Source organism: Palaemon carinicauda, chromosome 5 (genome assembly GCF_036898095.1).
Source record: "Palaemon carinicauda isolate YSFRI2023 chromosome 5, ASM3689809v2, whole genome shotgun sequence".
NCBI classification, from domain to species: domain Eukaryota; kingdom Metazoa; phylum Arthropoda; class Malacostraca; order Decapoda; family Palaemonidae; genus Palaemon; species Palaemon carinicauda.
The window spans coordinates 130,116,931-130,136,365 of NC_090729.1; the positions used below are offsets into that span (position 1 = coordinate 130,116,931).

The window sequence follows — 19,435 nt, forward strand, 5'->3', positions numbered from 1 at the left end:
ATCAAGGTACATAGCATTTTAGAAGAAACCAAGCGGCTTCCTTCTGCAGAACTAATCCTCTAGGTTGACCCTATTCCTCTTCCAAGCTAGGTTGTTAGTCCATTGCTACAATAACCAAAAGAAAATGTAAATTCATGCTCTCCTTATAACTAAACTATAATCTCTCATTAATGGAGATCAGTCCACTAAAAGACTTTTTTTCTCTTTTTTAGTTTCCATTTTTTTTCTTTTTATATAATTTTCATTCCAATAGCACCCAACAAAAACCTTTGTTCCACTATAAGATTTTTTTTATATCTGTATTCATTTTTTCTTTTTAAAAATTTTTTTTTTACATTTTTTATCTTTTTTATTTGGTTTTATTTTTTCTTTATTTTCATTATTTTTCTATTTCAATAAAACCCAACAAAAACATTTGTTCCACTAAGGTTTCTAACTATTTGAAATAATGTATATTGAGTATTTAATCCACATTTTATTTAACAAAATTAGAAATCTCCTATTGTCCTTTCACCATGTCTCCCACCTCACTCGTCCTGTCCATCATTCCCGTCCTATCCCTTGCCGTCCATCTGTCGTTTATTCTTGATGAGTTCAAAGGCATCGTTGTAGAAAGCAATCACGCTATCTTCCTCCCCTCGGATTGTACATTCGTTGGAGACGTCATTCGTCTTGGGCCCTTGGAAGCGGACGTTGTGATCAGCGATCAGCTTTTTGATGTTCTTGCCTCCTCTGCCGATGACCATCGCTCGCACATCTCGATTCAAGACCATTTTGTAGAGGTGATTCCCAATCTTAATCAGGCCTTGGAAAATTTCCTCCTCTGGGAAACCTGTTCCTCCATAGCTCCTTTGGGAAGTTTGGGGCATGTCAGCGTTGATATCTTGACAAGCGTCCACGACGTCCTCAAGTTGTCCTTGTAAAGTAACGAATCCATCAGTTTTCTTGTAAATGATGATCGAAACGTTGTAAGTCCTTTCGATTCTCTTCATATTTTGTCCACCTTGTCCAACCAGGAGTCCTTTGTGTTCAGGATCTACATAGAAGTGATAATATCCTGCCATTACTCTGTGCAATCCTTCCATAGGTAACCAATTTCTCTATTATCATGAGCTGTGGGCACAATCATTTGAACATCATAGAGGTGCTTTACTTCTTCCATCATATATCGTCTTCGGGCTAGAAGAATTATTCTGCCTTGGATTGGAAGATGGAATCCATAGCAGTCCAAACTCATGAGTTGAATGTACTCATCCCTTGGAAAGTCTTCGACATCATCAATCAGTTCCGTTATTCTTCTCTCAGCTCTCAGAACATTTTGCTTGGGGCCACACATAGTGATGTAGTTGCGCTCATCGGAATCGTCCGGGATGTAGATGGCCACATTCAGTTCTGTGTACAACCTTTTAAGGGTTACGTCCTGTGGTCCCCGTAGGACCTCCCGGAATTCCTTATCGACTAGCATCACGAAATGTTCGTTTCCTACATCATACAGTCCTTTGGAGACTTGAGTTAGTTCGCCAAGATTAAAAGCTCTGTCAACTCGGAAAAGGATTTCTTTGTAAACCTTTTCAATACCTTTCCTAGGTCCGGTGAGTTTAACCGTTCTCGATATGTTATCCACAACCAAGCGAACTCCATGTTGTGCATTGGCCATCTTCTCGAACTTTCCCCCTTTTCCGACTATCATTCCCCAATTCACATCTCCGTGGCAGGAGAAGGTGGACGTTTCGCCTACAGCGTATCGAAGAGGTCCGCATCTGCCAGCTGGTTTTTTCGCTTGGTTTGCGAACGTCACATTACGTTTTTCTTTCTTGTCATTTCTTTTTTTCTGGATCCTTTCAGTTAGATGACGAGCATCAAAATCGTTAATATTTGGATTTTCTGTTTCTTCTTTCGGGAGAACATTTTCAGACCTACGTTCTTCAAGAAGAACTCTTTCTTCTTCCTTCTGTTCCTCTTCCTGTAGGTCCTCTTCTCCTCCTCCTCTTCGAACAAATTCTTCAAGAGGAAGAACATTTTTTTCTCCCTCCTTTTCCTGTTCCTGTAAGTCCTCTCCTTTTTCTCCTCTTTGAGGAAGTTCTTCAAGAGGAAGAACTGTTTCTTCTTCCTCCTTTTCTTCTTCCGGTAGATCCTCTTCTTTTCCTCTTTGAGGAAGTTCGTCAAGAGGAAGAACTTTTTCTTCTCTATCCTTCTCCTCATCTTCCCTATTTTCTTCCTCCTTCACTCGTTTTTGGTTTTCAATAAGATCCTGCGAAAGCTCCTCTCTCACAGTCTCTCCTCTTCTGTTGCTTCCACAAACGTACTTGAAAAAGAAAGAGGCTCCCAAGGCAGCAGTGCCCAAGGGCAAAGCCATCTTCAGCCAAAAGACATAGCGGTCGACCAAGCGGAGAGCCTCATCCTTCCCCGCTTCTCCTCCAACAATGTCCTTCGCCAGCTCCAGCAGAGTTCCGTCGCAGGGTGACAAGTTCGGCTCTTCGTACCTCACAAGGTTCGATAATCCGACGTACCCAAGGGCAGAATGCAGACGCCGCCACATCCCGTTTTGGGTCCTGTAATCCTGCAGATGCTGAAGAGCGGCATTGCATAAGTCCAGCTCTTCCTCCAGAGCTGATCTCAAACGCACTCCTCCGTTGATTAGAAGTTTTGCCAAGTTCTTCATTCCTCGCAAAGCTAGGATCCTCACAGTCTTCAGTGTACTTGCTTATATGAGCCCTTTCAAGATCAAGATGAAAGTTTTCTACAAAAATTTTTGAAAAATCGGATAAAATGACAAAATTGATAAATGAAATCTTTAGATTCTTTGAAATATGAATATGAAAAATTTGACGCCACTAAAACGTTGTCTATTCATTATATAAATATATATATATATATATATATATATATATATATATATATATATATATATATATATATATATATATATATATACACCTATATGTATATAATGGATTTTGAGCGAAGCGAAAAATCTATTTTTGGGTGAGATGGCCATGTCGTCCTGATGGAAGTTCCTATAGGGTAGCTTCCTAGGGTATATTACAACTACGGCGATATTCCCAGAGAATTTACCTTAAGGTACCAGAATTCTAACTCCTGGAGCGAGTATCCCTCGTGAATGGGATATCGCGACATATCAGAGGACGTATTCTTGACACGCCACATGGCAATCTACACCCCGAACAGAGATTACGTATCGCAGGGGTCAATTGGCAAGAAACGAAATCGGGAAAGAAAAAGGGGGAGCCGCTCCCAAGGCTCCCTATCTCCCGTTTCGTAAGCGTGCCTGATGCCAATCCTGGCGCCATCTGTATTCCTTGTAGCGTACACGAGGTGCTACAGATACTGTATGTAGTGAGGGGTCCTACAGCCCTTTCTTAGAAAGGGAAGGGCGGGTCCATCAGGACGACATGGCCATCGCACCCAAAAATAGATTTTTCGCTTCGCTCAAAATCTGTTTTTTGGGCTCAAGCCATGTCGTCCTGATGGAAGTGTACCAGAGCATTACTGTATCTGTGGATTCTTAGAACGTGCCGTACTCCCCGGAAGTAATTTTTCCCCGGTCGACTAGACCTAGAGACCTAAGATGTTACCGTTATACATCTTTTCAGCTAACTATAAACCATGTTAGAGCTTCCTGCCCCCTACAGGGAAGAGTCTTACTGGGCTCTGGGAAAGTCTCGAAGAGTACATATACCTATGTATGAATACCAGGCAAGCTAATATAGTGGTCTCACCCTATATTAAGTAAAGCATAGTTTGTAAAGAACCACTGCGTCAATATGAAATATCGACCAGTTATCCGCACAATACTTGTATTGGACAAAGGTTTATATCCGCATAGGAAGAAACTAGTAAAACCGCCCTCGTCCCCTTATGGGACGGAGTCCTCCCGTTAAGGGAATCATAAACCAATGCAACATAGCTTGCATAAAGGAACAATTCTATTAGAATTATCCCAGATAAGGTACATAGAATGAATGCTCAATTATACCAATAAATTGACACAGGTGGAAGAGACGCAAGGTTCTCAAGAACAAGTTTATTGACAGACAATAAATAGACAGGTTAACAACAATTATATATATATATATATATATATATATATATATATATATATATATATATATATATATATATATATATATATATATATATATATATATATATATATATAAGAAGAGGATAACCCAAAACTTCAAGCATAAGTATGATAGTAAACAGAACTTGTTTATCTGAAAGAAAAAACATTAAATGCCACTTTTTAAGATACCGAGGTATCAAAGTCATAAAAGTCTGTATTACAAATCAATCACATTAGCGTTAGAAACGCTCGGCACACATGTCTGCACTTATGCTAGGTTCACCTTTGGAAATGGAACAGTCTATATGGGCAACTCAGTGCCCTCATTTAGTTTGTAGTACAGTATGTAACTACACACTCACCCTGGAATTAATCGTCCCAATTAAAACCACTGTTCCTCGCAGAGTTAAACAGTAGGGTTAACGATGCGACCCACTGCTACCACAGATCTCTTTAGTTCCTCTACTTGCTTCGCATAGTGGCGAAAGAACACTCTGGAAGACTTCCAGCCAGTGTATGAACGGAGATGATCAAAATTCATACAATTAAAGAAATTTAAGGATGAGGCAACTTTCCTCGGATCGTGACCTGCGGGTGTACTGTCAGGATCCGCTCTGCGAATAAAATATGTGATTTTCGCTCTGAGTTGATTCAGAGATAAATTTGAGCCTGATGTTTCTCCCCTAAATAGTTGACCACCCCTGAAGTCTGAAGTTCTATGAAGATAGACCTTTAGGCATTCTACTGGACATAGAGATGCATCTTCTTTCAGAGGGCAGATTCTCCAGGGACCCCACCTGTTGGTGGGTAACTCATTCTTGGCGAGAAACGTAGGATCCGGAAACAGGTTCAGTTCTCCCCCATCCAGGAACTGAACACGACCTGCCTCTCTCGAGAGGGCTACGATCTCACTAACCCTGGCCCCGGACGCGAGTGCAAATAGGAAAATAACTTTTTGTGTCAAATCCTTTAACGCACACTCTTCATTGCTCAACAGAGAAGCGAAATGAGGAACTTTGTCTAAAGACCATGAAATGGGCTTTGGAGGTGCTGAAGGTCTGAGCCTAGCGCAGGCTTTCGGAACTTTATTAAAGATCTCGTTACCTAAGTCGACCTGGAAGGCATATAGAATGGGTCTTGTCAAAGCAGACTTACACACTGAAATCGTGTTAGCTGCCAACCCTTGACCATGGAGGTGGATGAAGAAAGATAAGCAGAAGTCTGTCGAGATCTCCTGCGGATTCTTCGCCTTGACAAAGGCCACCCATTTTCTCCAAGATGACTCATATTGCCTTCTAGTAGATTTGCACTTATATTCCTCTAGGAAGTCTATGCTGGCTTTCGAAATCCTGAAACGCTTTCTCATGAGCTGCAGGGTCCGGGTTTTCTGTAATGAAGCGCAGACTGTCGACTTCTGGACTCACTGGGTCAGAACTGGATATGGTAGCGGTACAAACTTCAGCTGTAGTTCCAATGCCAAGGGGAACCACACGCTGTTCGGCCACTTGTGGGCCACTATTGCCGCTACCCCCTTGAAGGATCTCAGTTTGTTGAGGACCCTCAACAGAAGGTTGTGAGGAGGGAACAGATAAATCCTGGACCATCTGTTCCAGTCGAGGGACATCGCGTCCACTGCTTCCGCTAAGGGGTCCTCGTACGGGGACACGTACAGGGGCAACTTCTTGTTGTCTTTCGTCGCAAAGAGGTCTATCTGCATTTCTGGGACTTGATTCAGAATGAAGGAGAATGATCCTGCGTATAAGGATCATTCCGACTCTATCGGTGTGAACCTGGATAGAGCGTCCGCTGTCACATTGCGGACTCCTTGAAGGTGAACTGCCGACAGGTACCACTTCTTCTTTTCCGCCAATCGGAAAATGGCCAACCTCACCTGGTTGAGTGGTGGTGACCTCGATCCTTGTCGATTCAAGCATCTCACAACTACCTCACTGTCCATCACCAACCTTATGTGGATCGAGTGACGCGGGGAGACTTTCTTTAAGGTAAGGAGCACTGCCATAGCTTCTAGAAAGTTTATGTGAAAGGTCTTGTATAGCTTGGACCAACCTGGACTGTTTTCCGATGAGAGTGACCTCCCCATCCCTCCTTTGAGGCGTCTGAGTGAATCGTCACCGACGGGGGAGGTGGCTGAATAAGAACCGACTTCTTTAGATGTCTGGCTTGGGATCAAGGCCTGAGAAGAGTACGTAGCCGAAGCGGAACTGGTCTTCTCAGATCTCTTCGCGCGTTTGATGCATAACTTCTCCAAACTCCGGTTGCATCCTTTAGCTGTGCTCTTAGCACTGGGTCTGTCATCGAAGCAAACTGGAGAGAGCCCAGTACCCTCTCCTGTTCGCGTCTTGATATCCTTTCGGAATCTAGAAGTCTCTTGACAGAACCCGCTATCTCCTTCCTTTTCTTCGCCGGGATGGAGAAACGGTGTGACAAAAGGTCCCAGTGTATTCCCAGCCACTGGAACTTTTGAGATGGAGAAAGTCGAGACTTTTTTCTGTTGATCTTGAAGCCTAGGTACTCTAGGAACTGGATCACTTGACTGGAAGCTTGCAAGCATTCTGTCTCGGATGCTGCCCACACCAACCAGTCGTCCAGGTAGGCTACTACCTGAATTCCCTTTGGGCGTAATTGTTTGAGAGCTACGCTCGCAAGCTTCGTAAAAATCCTTGGGGCTATGTTTAGCCCGAATGGCATGGCTCTGAAGGCGTATAGTCTTCGTTGTAGCCTGAACCCTAGGTACGGGGAGAGTCGACGGCTGATTGGAATGTGCCAATAGGCGTCTGACAAGTCTATAGAGACGGAATATGCCCTCTTGGGCAGTAAGGTCCTTATGTGTTGCAGTGTTAGCATTTTGAATTTTCAATTCACTATGAACTTGTTGAGTGGCGACAAGTCAAGAATGACTCTGAGCTTTTCCGAGTCTTTCTTGGGAACACAAAACAGCCTCCCTTGGAATTTGATGGACTTCACCTTTCGGATCACATTTTTCTCCAACAGTTCTTGAACGTACTCCTCCAGAACGGGGGTGGAGTGTTGGAAAAACCGAAGGCACGGGGGTGGAATGCTGTACCAGCTCCAGCCCAGTCCATTTTTGAGTAGGCTGTGGGCCCAGGGATCGAAGGTCCATCGATCCCGAAATTTCAGAAGTCTCCCTCCTACCGGTATCATCTCACTTGGACTGCCGTCCTGAGGTCTTGCCTCCCTGACCACGACCACCCCTGAATCCCCTTCCCCTTGAGGGGCGCCTAGACGAGCCTCTGGCTGCTCCTCTAGGCTTTGCTCGAAAGGAAGAAGACTGCCCTTCGAACGTTGGGGTGAATGCCGTGGACTGTGTCGACACAGCCTGGGGTACCCACTGAAAAGTGGTCGGGGTTTGTGCCACCATCTGGGGCACTGGAGGCAATGGCAATTGCAGTTGCTGTTGCTGTCTAAAAGGCTTGGCTGGCTGAGACGGTAGCCTAGTCCTCATAGTCTTCCTCTTTGGTTGAGGACCCTCATCCGGGGAAGACTTTCTTTTGATAGCCAGGCCCAACTTCTGGAGAAGGTTTCTATTCTCCAAGGCGGCCTTATCAACGACTTCTTTGACCAAATCGGTAGGGAAAAGGTCTTTGCCCCAAATGTTGGAGGAGATTAGTTTCCTTGGCTCGTGCCTCACCGTAGCCGAGGTGAACACGAACTCCCTACAAGCTCTCCTCGCCTTGACGAAGCCATAAAGGTCCTTCGTCACTGTGGCCAGATGAGTCTTGACCACCACCATGAACATTTCATGGACCTTGGGGTCACTTGCCATCGTCTCAAGAGTAGTCTGAAGAGACATTGAGGCAGCCAGTCTTTCTTTTGTCTCGAACTCTCTTCGCAAAAGAAAGTCAGACAGCTTAGGGAGGTCCTCGCCGAACTGACGTCCGGCAATATCAGCCTCCAACTTTCCAACTGAGAACGTAAGATGGACGTCCTTCCAGTCTTTGTGGTCCATAGGCAGGGCCAGCGACAAGGGTTTACACTCCTCTAGGGAGGGGCAAGGCTTGCTGGCCTCGACTGCTTTTAGTACAGCCGCAAACCCTTTCTGTAAAAAAGGGAAGGCTCTAGCAGGAGAGGACACAAAGGAAGGGAGCTTCTTGCTCAATGCAGCTACCTTTGAATTAGAGAAGCCCCTCTCTTTCATCGAGGATGAAAGTAGAGCTTGAGCCTTAGCATGGTCCATCACTATGACCTCCTTCGGCTCTGTCTCCTCCTTTGAAGCTGGTTCCTTCCTCAGCCGGACATAACAGTCCGGATATGATGCCTTGCTGGGCCAGAATTCCACCTCCTCTAGGGGAACTGAGCCCAGCTTATCCGAGATGACGATCTTTCCAGTCGTCATCGGCATGTGCTCAGCATACCTCCATGGGTTAGCATCTGAGCACAAGGGAAGGTCTTTCACATTGAGCCTTTTCTGGGGCCCATGTGATTCTGCAAGGCTCTGCATCCGCAGTTCCATTGCAGCCGCCTTCTCCTGATTCTCCTTCTGCATTTGTTGGATCATTCCAACAATAGAAGAGAGGGCCTGTCCCAGCTCTACTGGGAGACCGGCCGATGTTGAGGGAATAGGCTCCGGAATCTGAACCGGACTAGCCGACACCTCGTCGACCTCTTCCTCTACAACGTCTGGGGCTTGAACTTCATCCTGGGCTTCTGCCAGGAGGTCTTCCTCCAGACGCTCGTCCACGTCAGACATCCTGTCATCTAACTGGATGTCTTGCATCGCGACCGCGACTTCAGCATCCACCTGGATCTGAACTTGGGGGATCTCCTCTTGAGGCTGGGGAATCACTGCATCAGCTGATGCCTTAGGGAAAAGATACGCCCTCATCTTCTCACTTGGAAGATAAGGTCCAGAGGTGTTCTTCTGGAAGCCCCTTGCCCAGGTACGAAGCTTCTCCCTTGCTATATCCCTTGATTCCTCCGTCCTAGGGGAATCAAAGGCCTCAGTAATCAGGTTAGTGCACACAGTACATACCTGAGGGTCCCAATACCGGAGATCATCCATGGAGACAGCGCATGCTGCGTGTCTCCTACAAAACTCATGTCCGCAGAGGTTCTTGCTGCGGACGTTGCAGAAAACACTTCTGCACTTCGGAGGGTCCTCCTGTAAAGAAAAGAAATTTCCATGAGTATCAAGTGAACTATGTATCACTGGATATGCATAGTATAGCATAACAATTCAGAAAGGAAAGACACACACTTGTGTTTCCCTCACAACCAATTGCTGCAGCCTTCCAGATAATAAAATCGAATGGTTAATCTCTTCTAGAATAACCAATGCAAAGTTTCCAGAGGAAACAGGTGGAGCTCACACCTAAGCAATGATTTTAAAATCATGGATAATAGACAGGAAAGAACTCACTTTCCTATCTGTAGGGCAACAGCAAAGGGCTGTGCAAGAAAACACAAAAGTGTTAGAACACACAGTGCTGTACCAAAACCTATACTATAGTTTTCTTCTTACAGTATATGTTATAGTGAAGAATACTGGTACAGTATCAGCACACACCATAACTAGCTTTAAAGTATACTACTTAACAGCTATAAGGCGGCAGAACGCTGGTTCAAATGCATGTGCCGGCCGGCAACAGCCAATGTCGGTCGGCAATGACTGCTGACCGACCACTACACAAGGTAGTACCCGGCTGCCGGCCACACTCTTGGCGACCGGCAGACAAGGGCTGACATTAGCCGGCCGGCAAAGGTACAGGACCGATGCCAGCCGGCAGCAAAAGAACCAGAGGACTACAACTGCCCGGCTGCCGGGCTCATAGGCCAGCAGCCGGGTCGAGTACAGCACTAGAAGAAAAACAGAATGGATGCCGGGATAAGAGCGTATACTACCTCCAAGCCCGGCAATCCGAAAGAGTGCATAAGGAAGGGGAGAATCTAATTCAGGCTTCCTGACCAGTACCGTCTGGCTCTACAGGCAGGCATAGATGAGGGACCAAGAGAGGTCCGGGCAGCACTCAAGGCAGAAGACCCCTGCCGGCCAGCAGCTCTGCCGGCCAGCAGCTCTGCCGGCCGGCAAGGGACTGAGCCAATTCCACATCCTTACCTATCCTAGGTTCAGATGTAGAATGACGTACAGTACTGTAATGGCTAGGCCATTACGGATATAGAGGGGGAAGGGACAAAAGAGGGTCCTACCAACCTTGCTTTAGAGAAGGATCACCCGCAGCCAAGAAACTCATCTTAGCCTAAGGGAGATCCAAGGAGGGAGGCCAGCAATACTTGCCAGCTCCCAAAGAAACCAAAGCAAGGAAGGTGTTGCTACTCCCAGGGAAAGAAACTTATCCTCCCCCAAGAACAGCAACAAGGACTAGTCTGGTAGATCACAAAAGAAGGAATCATCTCGTACAGAGACCTTCGGTAGTGACCAAAGGAGGCTAAGCCTCCTATGTCTGTGTCAGGCCAGCGAGGGAGACTCTACCCCAAGCCAGACAAACACAGACTCAGACTAAAAACTCTGTTGTTCTGTCCCTATCTGAAACCAGACTTACTGGAACAGGAAGGTACAGTAACACCCCAGTATAGTTTTATCGAAAATTAATTCAGATAAACCACTTAGGGATAAGCCCAAGGCTTAAACAGAGGGAAAGGGATTGCATACCTTCTCCGAAGAAAAGAAAGCAACCGGGGAGTATGAGAAAGTATACTAAGGCTCCATAAGCAACTTAGCCTAGGCACCAAGAGAATCGATTACCTAAATCACCGAAACTCACTCGTATACTATCTTGGAAATATTCCACATAATCTTAAATGTATAAAAAACAGCTTAAAGCTTCAATAAAATTTTAATACACTCGGAAAAACCAAAATCATGCATGAAGTACTAGGACCAAACGACTAGGCTACAAGGCCTAGCGTAGGCCAGAATTGGCGAATACTTCACCAAACTAATACTAAAGCACGAAAGGAAATCCTATGTAACGCTAAATAGCTAAAATTTATTAAAGCAAAACAACCGGGAATGTCGCTCTCGCTAACTAAACTTATACCCAGTGAGCGACAGCGTCCATGACGCCTCCGGTAGGCTACGGCTCTTGTAACAAAGATTAAACCTATTAATCACTTAAAAAAATTACCAAGAGCCTACATTTATACATAAAAGACATGTTACTCAACTTATAAAAAAATTACCAAGAGCCTACATTTATACATAAAAGACATGTTACTCAACTTATAAAAAAATTACCAAGAGCCTACATTTATACATAAAAGACATGTTACTCAACTTATCAGAGGCCGACGAAGTTGGAGAAGCCATGAAAAGTAGAATAAATCCAAGATTTGCGAGAAACACAGGAAAAAACACCGAGTTGTTAACCCTGGATAGGTACTCTCCTCGGACACCCTTTTAAGGGTATACTCGGACGCGTGCGACCCCGACGCCAAAAAAAATTCTTGAAAAATCAGTTTTTGCAGTAACCTCCTTTTTTTTTTTGCCAAAAAATACTTCAATGAATGTTTAAAACGACTGTAAAGATAAATACTACTCATCTGCAGAAAAACTATTTATTATAAATATTTTAAAAAATAAAGTAGAAAAAAAAGACCTTACATAAAAATTCATAAAAAAAAGTTTATACATATATACACAAATCCTTTTAGGAATTGATTCTTGAATGTTTAGGACACATCTTGATGTATTTTGGATGAAGTCAGACCCATGGAGGTGAAGATCTGAAATGAGAAAAAAAGGGTAACTTTTTTTGGCCAAAAAAATTTGTCCAAATTTCAGGAATTTTTTTGGGTACCCAAATGAAATAGGAAGTGGCTAATTTTTTTAGGGAATAAACATATGTTATCCTAAAATAGAAATATGTAAAAAAATCTTCATTATTTTGTAAATTACATTTATATCAGGGGCCATAGCTAAAGGTAATTTTTTGAGTACTTAGAAATTTCGTAAAAAAATACATATATTTAATATATAATATGATATTTATGCAGGTAAAAATATACCAAAATATCACAAATTCTATAGGGAACAAGAATATATATAGATAGGGCAACTTACGCTTCGGATATGTCCACAAAATGGCCGCCAACCACACTGACTCAGACTCCCTAATCTGCCACTTGAAATGTAGGAAGGGTATGTCAATTTCAAGGTGGTATTTACTAATCTAATTATTCTTGGATATGCATAACAATTGTATGGTGGGTTGCTGGATAATTGTCGATTATTTTACGACTATAAAATTAAAATTCTGACCCCAAAAATTTTTTTGAAGGGAAATAAAATCGAAAAAAAAAATGTAAAACAATATAATATTTTAGCTAAAAAAATTTGATGATATTCAATCAAAAAAGAAGTAAACAAAATTTTCCGACAAATAAACATCTAGAGGAATCATTACTCTGTGATAGTTCCTTAGTACGTAGTAATTTTGAAAGAAATGGGAAAAATCGAAAAAGTGGCAATCGCAGGAAAATCGAACACACACCTATATATACGCCATATCTGGCTAAAAATAAAGATAGGCATGGGTAGCCAGATCATCTAGAAACACTTTTCAACACTATAAAAATACAAGTTTTGCGACACTACTTGCCAATTCCTTACGGTAACATGACTAAGCAAAAAAATGCAAAACAAATAAAAAGGGGCACTCGCGGAAAAATGGCCAACATTCTAATATACGGCATTTCAGAAAAAAAAAATTCAGCCACGTACTAGGCAAACCATCAAGGCACATTTTCCGACAAATAAACGGATTTTGAGCGAAGCGAAAAATCTATTTTTGGGTGAGATAGCCATGGCGTCCTGATGGAAGGTTCCTTTTTGGTAGCTTCCTTGGGTATAAGACTACTAAGATATTCCCAGAGAATTTAACCACAGGTTATCACAGAATTCTAACTTCTGGAGCGAGTATCTCAAAGGTTTCCCTTTAAGACATCGTAATACAACAGGGGACGCGCATGTCTGAACGCGCCATATAGCTATCTTCACCCCGAACAGAGTTAATGCTTCGGTGTGTAAGGACTGAGAATAGCTGGGAGCCGTTCCACAGCTAATCTCACTCGTGGCTACTACTGATACTCGAGACGTAAACAAACGGACGCCATTGCTCTGATGACGTCACGCCCGTCTTCATCCTGAAGCCAGTTGCTGCCCATCACCATGATACAGTAGCACAGGGTGGGAACAAAACTGGACGAAGTAGTAGGGAGGGTCCATCAGGACGCCATGGCTATCTCACCCAAAAATAGATTTTTCGCTTCGCTCAAAATCCGTTTTTTGGGCTCAAGCCATGGCGTCCTGATGGAAGAGTACCAGAGAATCAATGTATCGTGGTAGATTTTCCCCTAGTATTAAGTGCCTAGGCATTGACAAAACAGCAAAGTAATCTTAGATAAAGAACCATAGGGAAGAAGTATCCTGCCCCCCTTGGCAGTGAAGTTCCCATGGGCTATGCCGACGTCAAAGTGGTATTGAAGGGCTATTCATCCTGAGAGAAGAACTTGAAGAACTTAGAGATGAAGTTGAATGTTTGGTATTTGTATAGGAACATTCTGAAATTAGACCAGTGGTGGTTGGACACTGTGTATAGAGTTCATCTCTTGGGTATCAGAAGTAAGTATTCGTGTAGGAACCTTACTTAGTCAGGGTGAATATAATTTAGGATTAGACATCTTAAATTCTTCATAACCATAAGAAAGGAGGAATAAATAAAACTATGACAGGTATGTATTTCATAGTAAGTAGGAGCTGATAGAGACGCACAAGTAATAAAATAGAAATTTTATTTCACAAATGCAGAAATTAAATAATTTACAGCAAAAAGTAAAGTTCATTTACAGTAATAATAATGTACATAGAAATAAAGGCTTGCTCTTGAATCTGAAAAGGAATTTCAGGATTATTAGTAGGTACTTGTTCTCGAGGAACGCAAGTCTTTAATTAAAACACATCATGCTCAAGGCATGCGGCACTTGTGTGACACTATGACATTTCACCTGGGATAAGAACAGTTATAAAAGCACTAAGTGTTTTTCAACATCACTATGAATCGCTCGAGGGTCAACATAGGCACCCAAAGAGTTAGAGTCCCAAGTAACTCACTGTTCTACGCAGAGTTAGGTGCAGGTTTCATGACACTACCTGCGGCTACCACAAAATGTTTGACTTCGTGCACTTGTTTCGCATAGTGTTTAAAGAAAACTCGCGAGGACTTCCAGCCCGTGAAGTTTTTAAGGCTTTCAAAGTCCATGCTCTGAAAGAAATTCAGAGATGATGCCACTTTTCTAGGATCATGACCAGCGGGTGTACTGTTCGGATCCGCTCTGCGAATGAAGTAGGTGATTTTCGCTCTTAATTGTTTCAGTGACAGGTCGCTGCCCGATGTTTCTCCTTTGAAGAGTTGGCCTCCACCAAAGTTCGAAGTTCTGCGAAGATAGACCTTGAGGCTCTCTACTGGACATAGAGAGACATCCTCCTTCAGGGGGCATATTCTCCAAGGGCCCCATCTTTTGGTGGGTAATTCATTTTTAGCGAGAAACGTCGGATCAGGGGAGAGGGTCACTTCTCCTGAATCGGTAAACAGGATGTGTCCTTCTTCTCTTGATAATGCCACTATTTCGCTGACTCGAGCTCCCGAAGCGAGAGCAAATAAAAATATAACTTTCTGAGTCAGATCCTTGAGGGGGCATGAATCGTTGTCCAAGTTGGAGGCGAAATGGAGTACCTTGTCTAGTGACCAGGAGATCGGTTTCGGTGGGGGTGCTGGACGTAGGCGAGCACATGCTTTTGGTAGTTTGTTGAAGATGTCGTTGGACAGATCAATTTGGAAAGCATATAGAATTGGTCTAGTCAAGGCCGATTTGCAGGTTGAAATCGTATTGGCTGCTAATCCTTGTCCATGAAGGTGAATAAAGAAGGACATACAGAAATCAATCGTGATTTCTTTAGGATTTTTTGTCTTGACAAAGGAGACCCATTTCCTCCAGGATGATTCATATTGCCGTCTCGTGGATTCGGTCTTGTATTCCTCTAGGAAGTCTAGACTTTTCTTCGAGATCCCAAACCTCTTCTTTGCGGCAAGGGAGAGAAAATCATGAGATGAAGGTCCTTGATTTTCGATGATGAAGCGAAGACAGTCGACTTCTGTACTTGTTGAGAGAGAACTGGGCCCGGGAGAGGGATCAGCTTGGGCCGCAGCTCCAGGACCAGGGGGTACCAGTTGCTCCGGGGCCACTTGGGAGCCACTAGGGCCGCTGTCCCTTTGAAGGTTCTCAGTTTGGAGAGGACTTTCAACAGAAGGTTGGTGGGAGGGAACAGGTAGATCTTGGACCATCTGTTCCAGTCCAGTGACATGGCATCCACTGCTTCTGCTTTGGGGTCCTCGTACGGGGCTACGTACAGAGGAAGTTGATTGTTGTCGCTCGTTGCAAAGAGATCTATCTGAAGTTCTGGGACTTGGTGAGAGATGAAGGAGAACGATCTTGCGTCTAGAGACCATTCCGACTCTATCGGGTTTGTCCGAGATAGAGCATCCGCTGTCACGTTGCGGAATCCTTGTAGGTGAACTGCAGACAGGTGCCACTTCTTCTTCTCTGCCAGACGGAAGATTGGGAGAAGCACCTGATTTATCTGGGGCGATCTTGAGCCTTGGCGATTGAGACAACGAACTACCACCGAGTTGTCTAGGGTTAGACGGATGTGGATCGAGGGCGGCGGGGATAACTTCTTCAGTGTTAGAAGGACCGCCATGGCCTCCAAGATGTTTATGTGGAACGTCTTGAATAGGGGAGACCAGGTACCTTGAACCTGTTTCTGGTGGGAGTGACCTCCCCAACCTTCCAGTGAGGCATCCGTGTGGATGTTGAGTGATGGAGGAGGGTGTTGGAGAGGAATGGACCTTTTCAGGGCCTTTTCTTCCGACCACGGCTTTAGGAGGCGTCACAGTCTGTTTGGAAGCCGTCTCTTGAGGTCTCTTCGAGCGATGGATGCCGAGCGTCTCCAGACTCCCGCGGCATCCTTTAGCTGTGCACGAAGCACTGGGTTTGTCACTGAGGCGAATTGTAGAGAGCCTAGAACTCGTTCCTGCTGTCGTCTTGAAATGCGTTTGGATTTCAGTAGTCGCTTGACAGACCCTGCTATTTCCTTCCTTTTCTTCTGGGGGATGGAAAGGCGGTGTGACTGAAGATTCCAGTGGATTCCCAACCACTGAAACTTCTGAGCTGGAGAGAGGCGAGATTTTTTCTCGTTGATCTTGAATCCCAGGTGTTCTAGGTACTGGGTAACTTCGTTGCAAGAATTTGCACACTCTTCGGGCGATGGAGCCCAGACTAGCCAGTCGTCGAGGTAGGCCATCACCTGGACGTTTCTTAGGCGGAGTTGTTGTACTATGGCATCCGCCAGTTTTGTGAAGATCCGAGGGGCCACGTTGAGGCCGAAGGGCATGGCCCGGAAGGCGTAGCTTTTCCTTTGGAGTCGAAATCCTAGGTAGGAGGAAGCGTGATGGTTCATTGGAACGTGCCAGTAGGCATCCGCCAGGTCTATAGAGACCGTGTAGGAACCTTGAGGCAGAAGGGTCCTTATTTGTTGAAGCGTCAGCATCTTGAATTTGTTGTTCGCTATGAACTTGTTGAGGGGGGATAAGTCCAGAATGACTCTGAGTTTGTCTGAGTCCTTCTTGGGGACACAAAACAGTCTCCCTTGGAACCTGGTGGACTTTACCTTCCTTATCACCTTCTTGTTCAAGAGGTCTAGAACATATTCTTCCAGAAGGGGGGTTGATTGTTGGAAGAATTGCTGGAAGATTGGGGGTGGTTGAGTCCAACTCCAGCCTAGACCCTTTTTGACGATGCTGTGCGCCCAGGGATCGAAGGTCCAACGATCCTGGAATTGGCGGAGTCTTCCTCCCACCGGAAGCACTTCATTGCTTCTGGTGTCCCGAGGACTTGCTGCCTCGGCCGCTAGCTCCCTTTCCTCCTCTACCTCTGGAGGGACGGCGAGATGCGTCTTTGCTTGCACCCCTGAATGAGCCTCTACCTTTGGCACGAAAGGTAGTTGATTGTTGCTCAAAGGCAGGGGTGAAGACCGGTGACTGTGACAACACCGGTTGGGGGACCAATTGAAAGGTCTGTTGTGGTTGGGCAACCACTTGGGAGGTAGCGGGTCCCGGAAACTGACGTCTTTGCTGACGTTGCTGGGGTTTTGGCTTTTGGGGTTTCCTCTTAGGCTGAGGTCCGTCGTCCTGAGAGGGTTTCCTTTTCCTGGACATGCCCCACTTGTGGAGAAGGTTCCTATTCTCCGTGGCGGCTCTGTCAGTGATTTCCTTCACAAGGTCAGAAGGAAAGAGGTGTTTTCCCCAGATGTTGGAGGAAATCAGTCTCCGGGGTTCGTGTTTCACGGTGGCACCGGCAAACACGAATTCACGACAGGCTCTTCGAGCCTTTATGAAGTGGTACAAGTCCTTCATTACAGTCAATAAGTGGGATTTGGAGAGTACCATGTAGTGGTCTGGTACTCTAGTGTCACAGGCCATAACTTCAAGTTGGACTTGATGAGAAAGGGATGCCGCAAGCCTCTCCTTCGTGTCTTGTTCCCGACGAAGGAGGTGATCGTTGAGCTTAGGGAGGTCTTCATTAAACTGACGTCCGGCGACGTCAGGATCGAGCCTTCCCACGACGAAAGTATGTTGAACATCTTTCCAGTGTCGAGCGTCAGGGGGGGGTCACTATGGAGAAGGGTCTGCACTCCTCCAATGCAGGGCAGGGTTTCCCTTCATCCGCCGCTTTAAGGCATGCAGCTAAGGCCTTTTCCAAGAATGGAAGAACCGCAGTTTCAGGTGCAACGTAAGTAGGGTGCTTCTTGCTCAAGGCCGGAAGCTTAGAGCAGGTAAAGCCTCTACTCTTGAATGCGGAGGCTAGCATAGCCTGGGCCTTTGCGAGATCGAACACTATCTCTTCCTTAGGTTCGGTCTCTTCCTTCGAGGCAGGTTCAGAACGAAGCCGGACGTAACAGTCCGGGTAGGCCTCAAAGTTTGGGAAGAACTCCACATCTTCCAAAGGGACCGTGCCGATCTTATCACTGACAAAGATCCTGCCGGTCGCAATAACCATATGCTCTGCATACCTCCACGGGTTGGCATGAGAACAAGCGGGGAGATCCTTGACCGAAATCTTCTTCGGTTCTCTGGATCCTATCATCGACCTGATGGACTCCTGGTTCTCCTTCAGCCTGTCGTCCATGACGGCTCTAATCAGTCGGATCAATTCTTGAGTGGAAGAAGAAGGATCCGGAGTTGAGGAGGTAGACGGAATAGACATTTCCGTCGGTGTAGGAGTAGGAGGGGGGATGGACGGGGTAGCGACCTCTTGCTCCGACTCGGCGTATTCCACCTTGTCTTCGTCATCTTCGGCTCCTTGAGCCATAAGCGTTTTCTCCGTGTCTTCCGAGACATCCGAAATCTGTTCGTCATCTTCGGAATCCAAACGGCACTCGTGCATGGACTGAGCCATGACTACATCAGGTTCCACCGTAATTTGGACAGTGGGGATCACGTCTTTGGGTACCACTGAGTCAGGGGAGGCCTTAGGGAACAACAGTGACCTCAGTTCTTCGGTGGCCAGGTACGGTCCGGTAGCATTTTTCTGGAAGCCACGCACCCACTTGCGCAGCTTTTCACGAGAAATGTCTCTAATCTCCGCTGAGGGAGGATTATGGAAGGCCTCAACTAGGTGAGCCTGACAGACCGTACAGTTCAGTGGATTCCAAAACTTCAAATCCCCTTTCTTGTCTGCACAAGGGGCGTGAGTCCTGCAAGCCGTATGCCCGTAAAACTGCGGGCGTTTCACAGCGCAGAAGGCGAAATCACACTTCATCTGCTCCTCCTGTGGAAGAAAGAGAAAATGAGTATGGGGGAGTCATAAGAATGGCTCTTAAACTAAGTTAATATTAATTATTAATTTTAACTTAATGAAAGGTGTGATGCATAGAGAATGAAATAGTAAAGGAGAACATGCTCCATGCATCTCGCCCGGCTGGTTACCATAAGCTTGGTCCCTGGATAATCCGAGTGACCGAGGACACCGGATATAATTCCTTAGAGCTCCAAGTATTTTGGAATTCCGTGGAAAAATCCAAGGGCAAGATTGGGACCGAGATCATTCGGTTCCAAGTTAGGGGCTAGAAGGCCTCTTTTAAAGGTAACTGCTTCTGGCAACCAGCCGTGCTAAGATGCACATAGCATGCTGGAATTAGAAGAATGCAAAGAGACAGCATGATCACTAACAGAGCAGTACCAGGTACTGATCTTAATAGTAGAAACAGTCTATCTGTTTGCGATATAGGGCTAT

General features: G+C 45.3%; 1 protein-coding gene across 1 annotated transcript; it reads right to left on the reverse strand.

Moving 5' to 3' along the window:
- Positions 1 to 554: 554 nt before the first annotated feature.
- Positions 555 to 1,064, reverse strand: LOC137641142 (far upstream element-binding protein 3-like). Its single transcript, XM_068373585.1, has one exon. The coding sequence runs from the start codon at positions 1,062 to 1,064 to the stop codon at positions 555 to 557; it is 510 nt and encodes a 169-aa protein (XP_068229686.1).
- Positions 1,065 to 19,435: the final 18,371 nt, after the last annotated feature.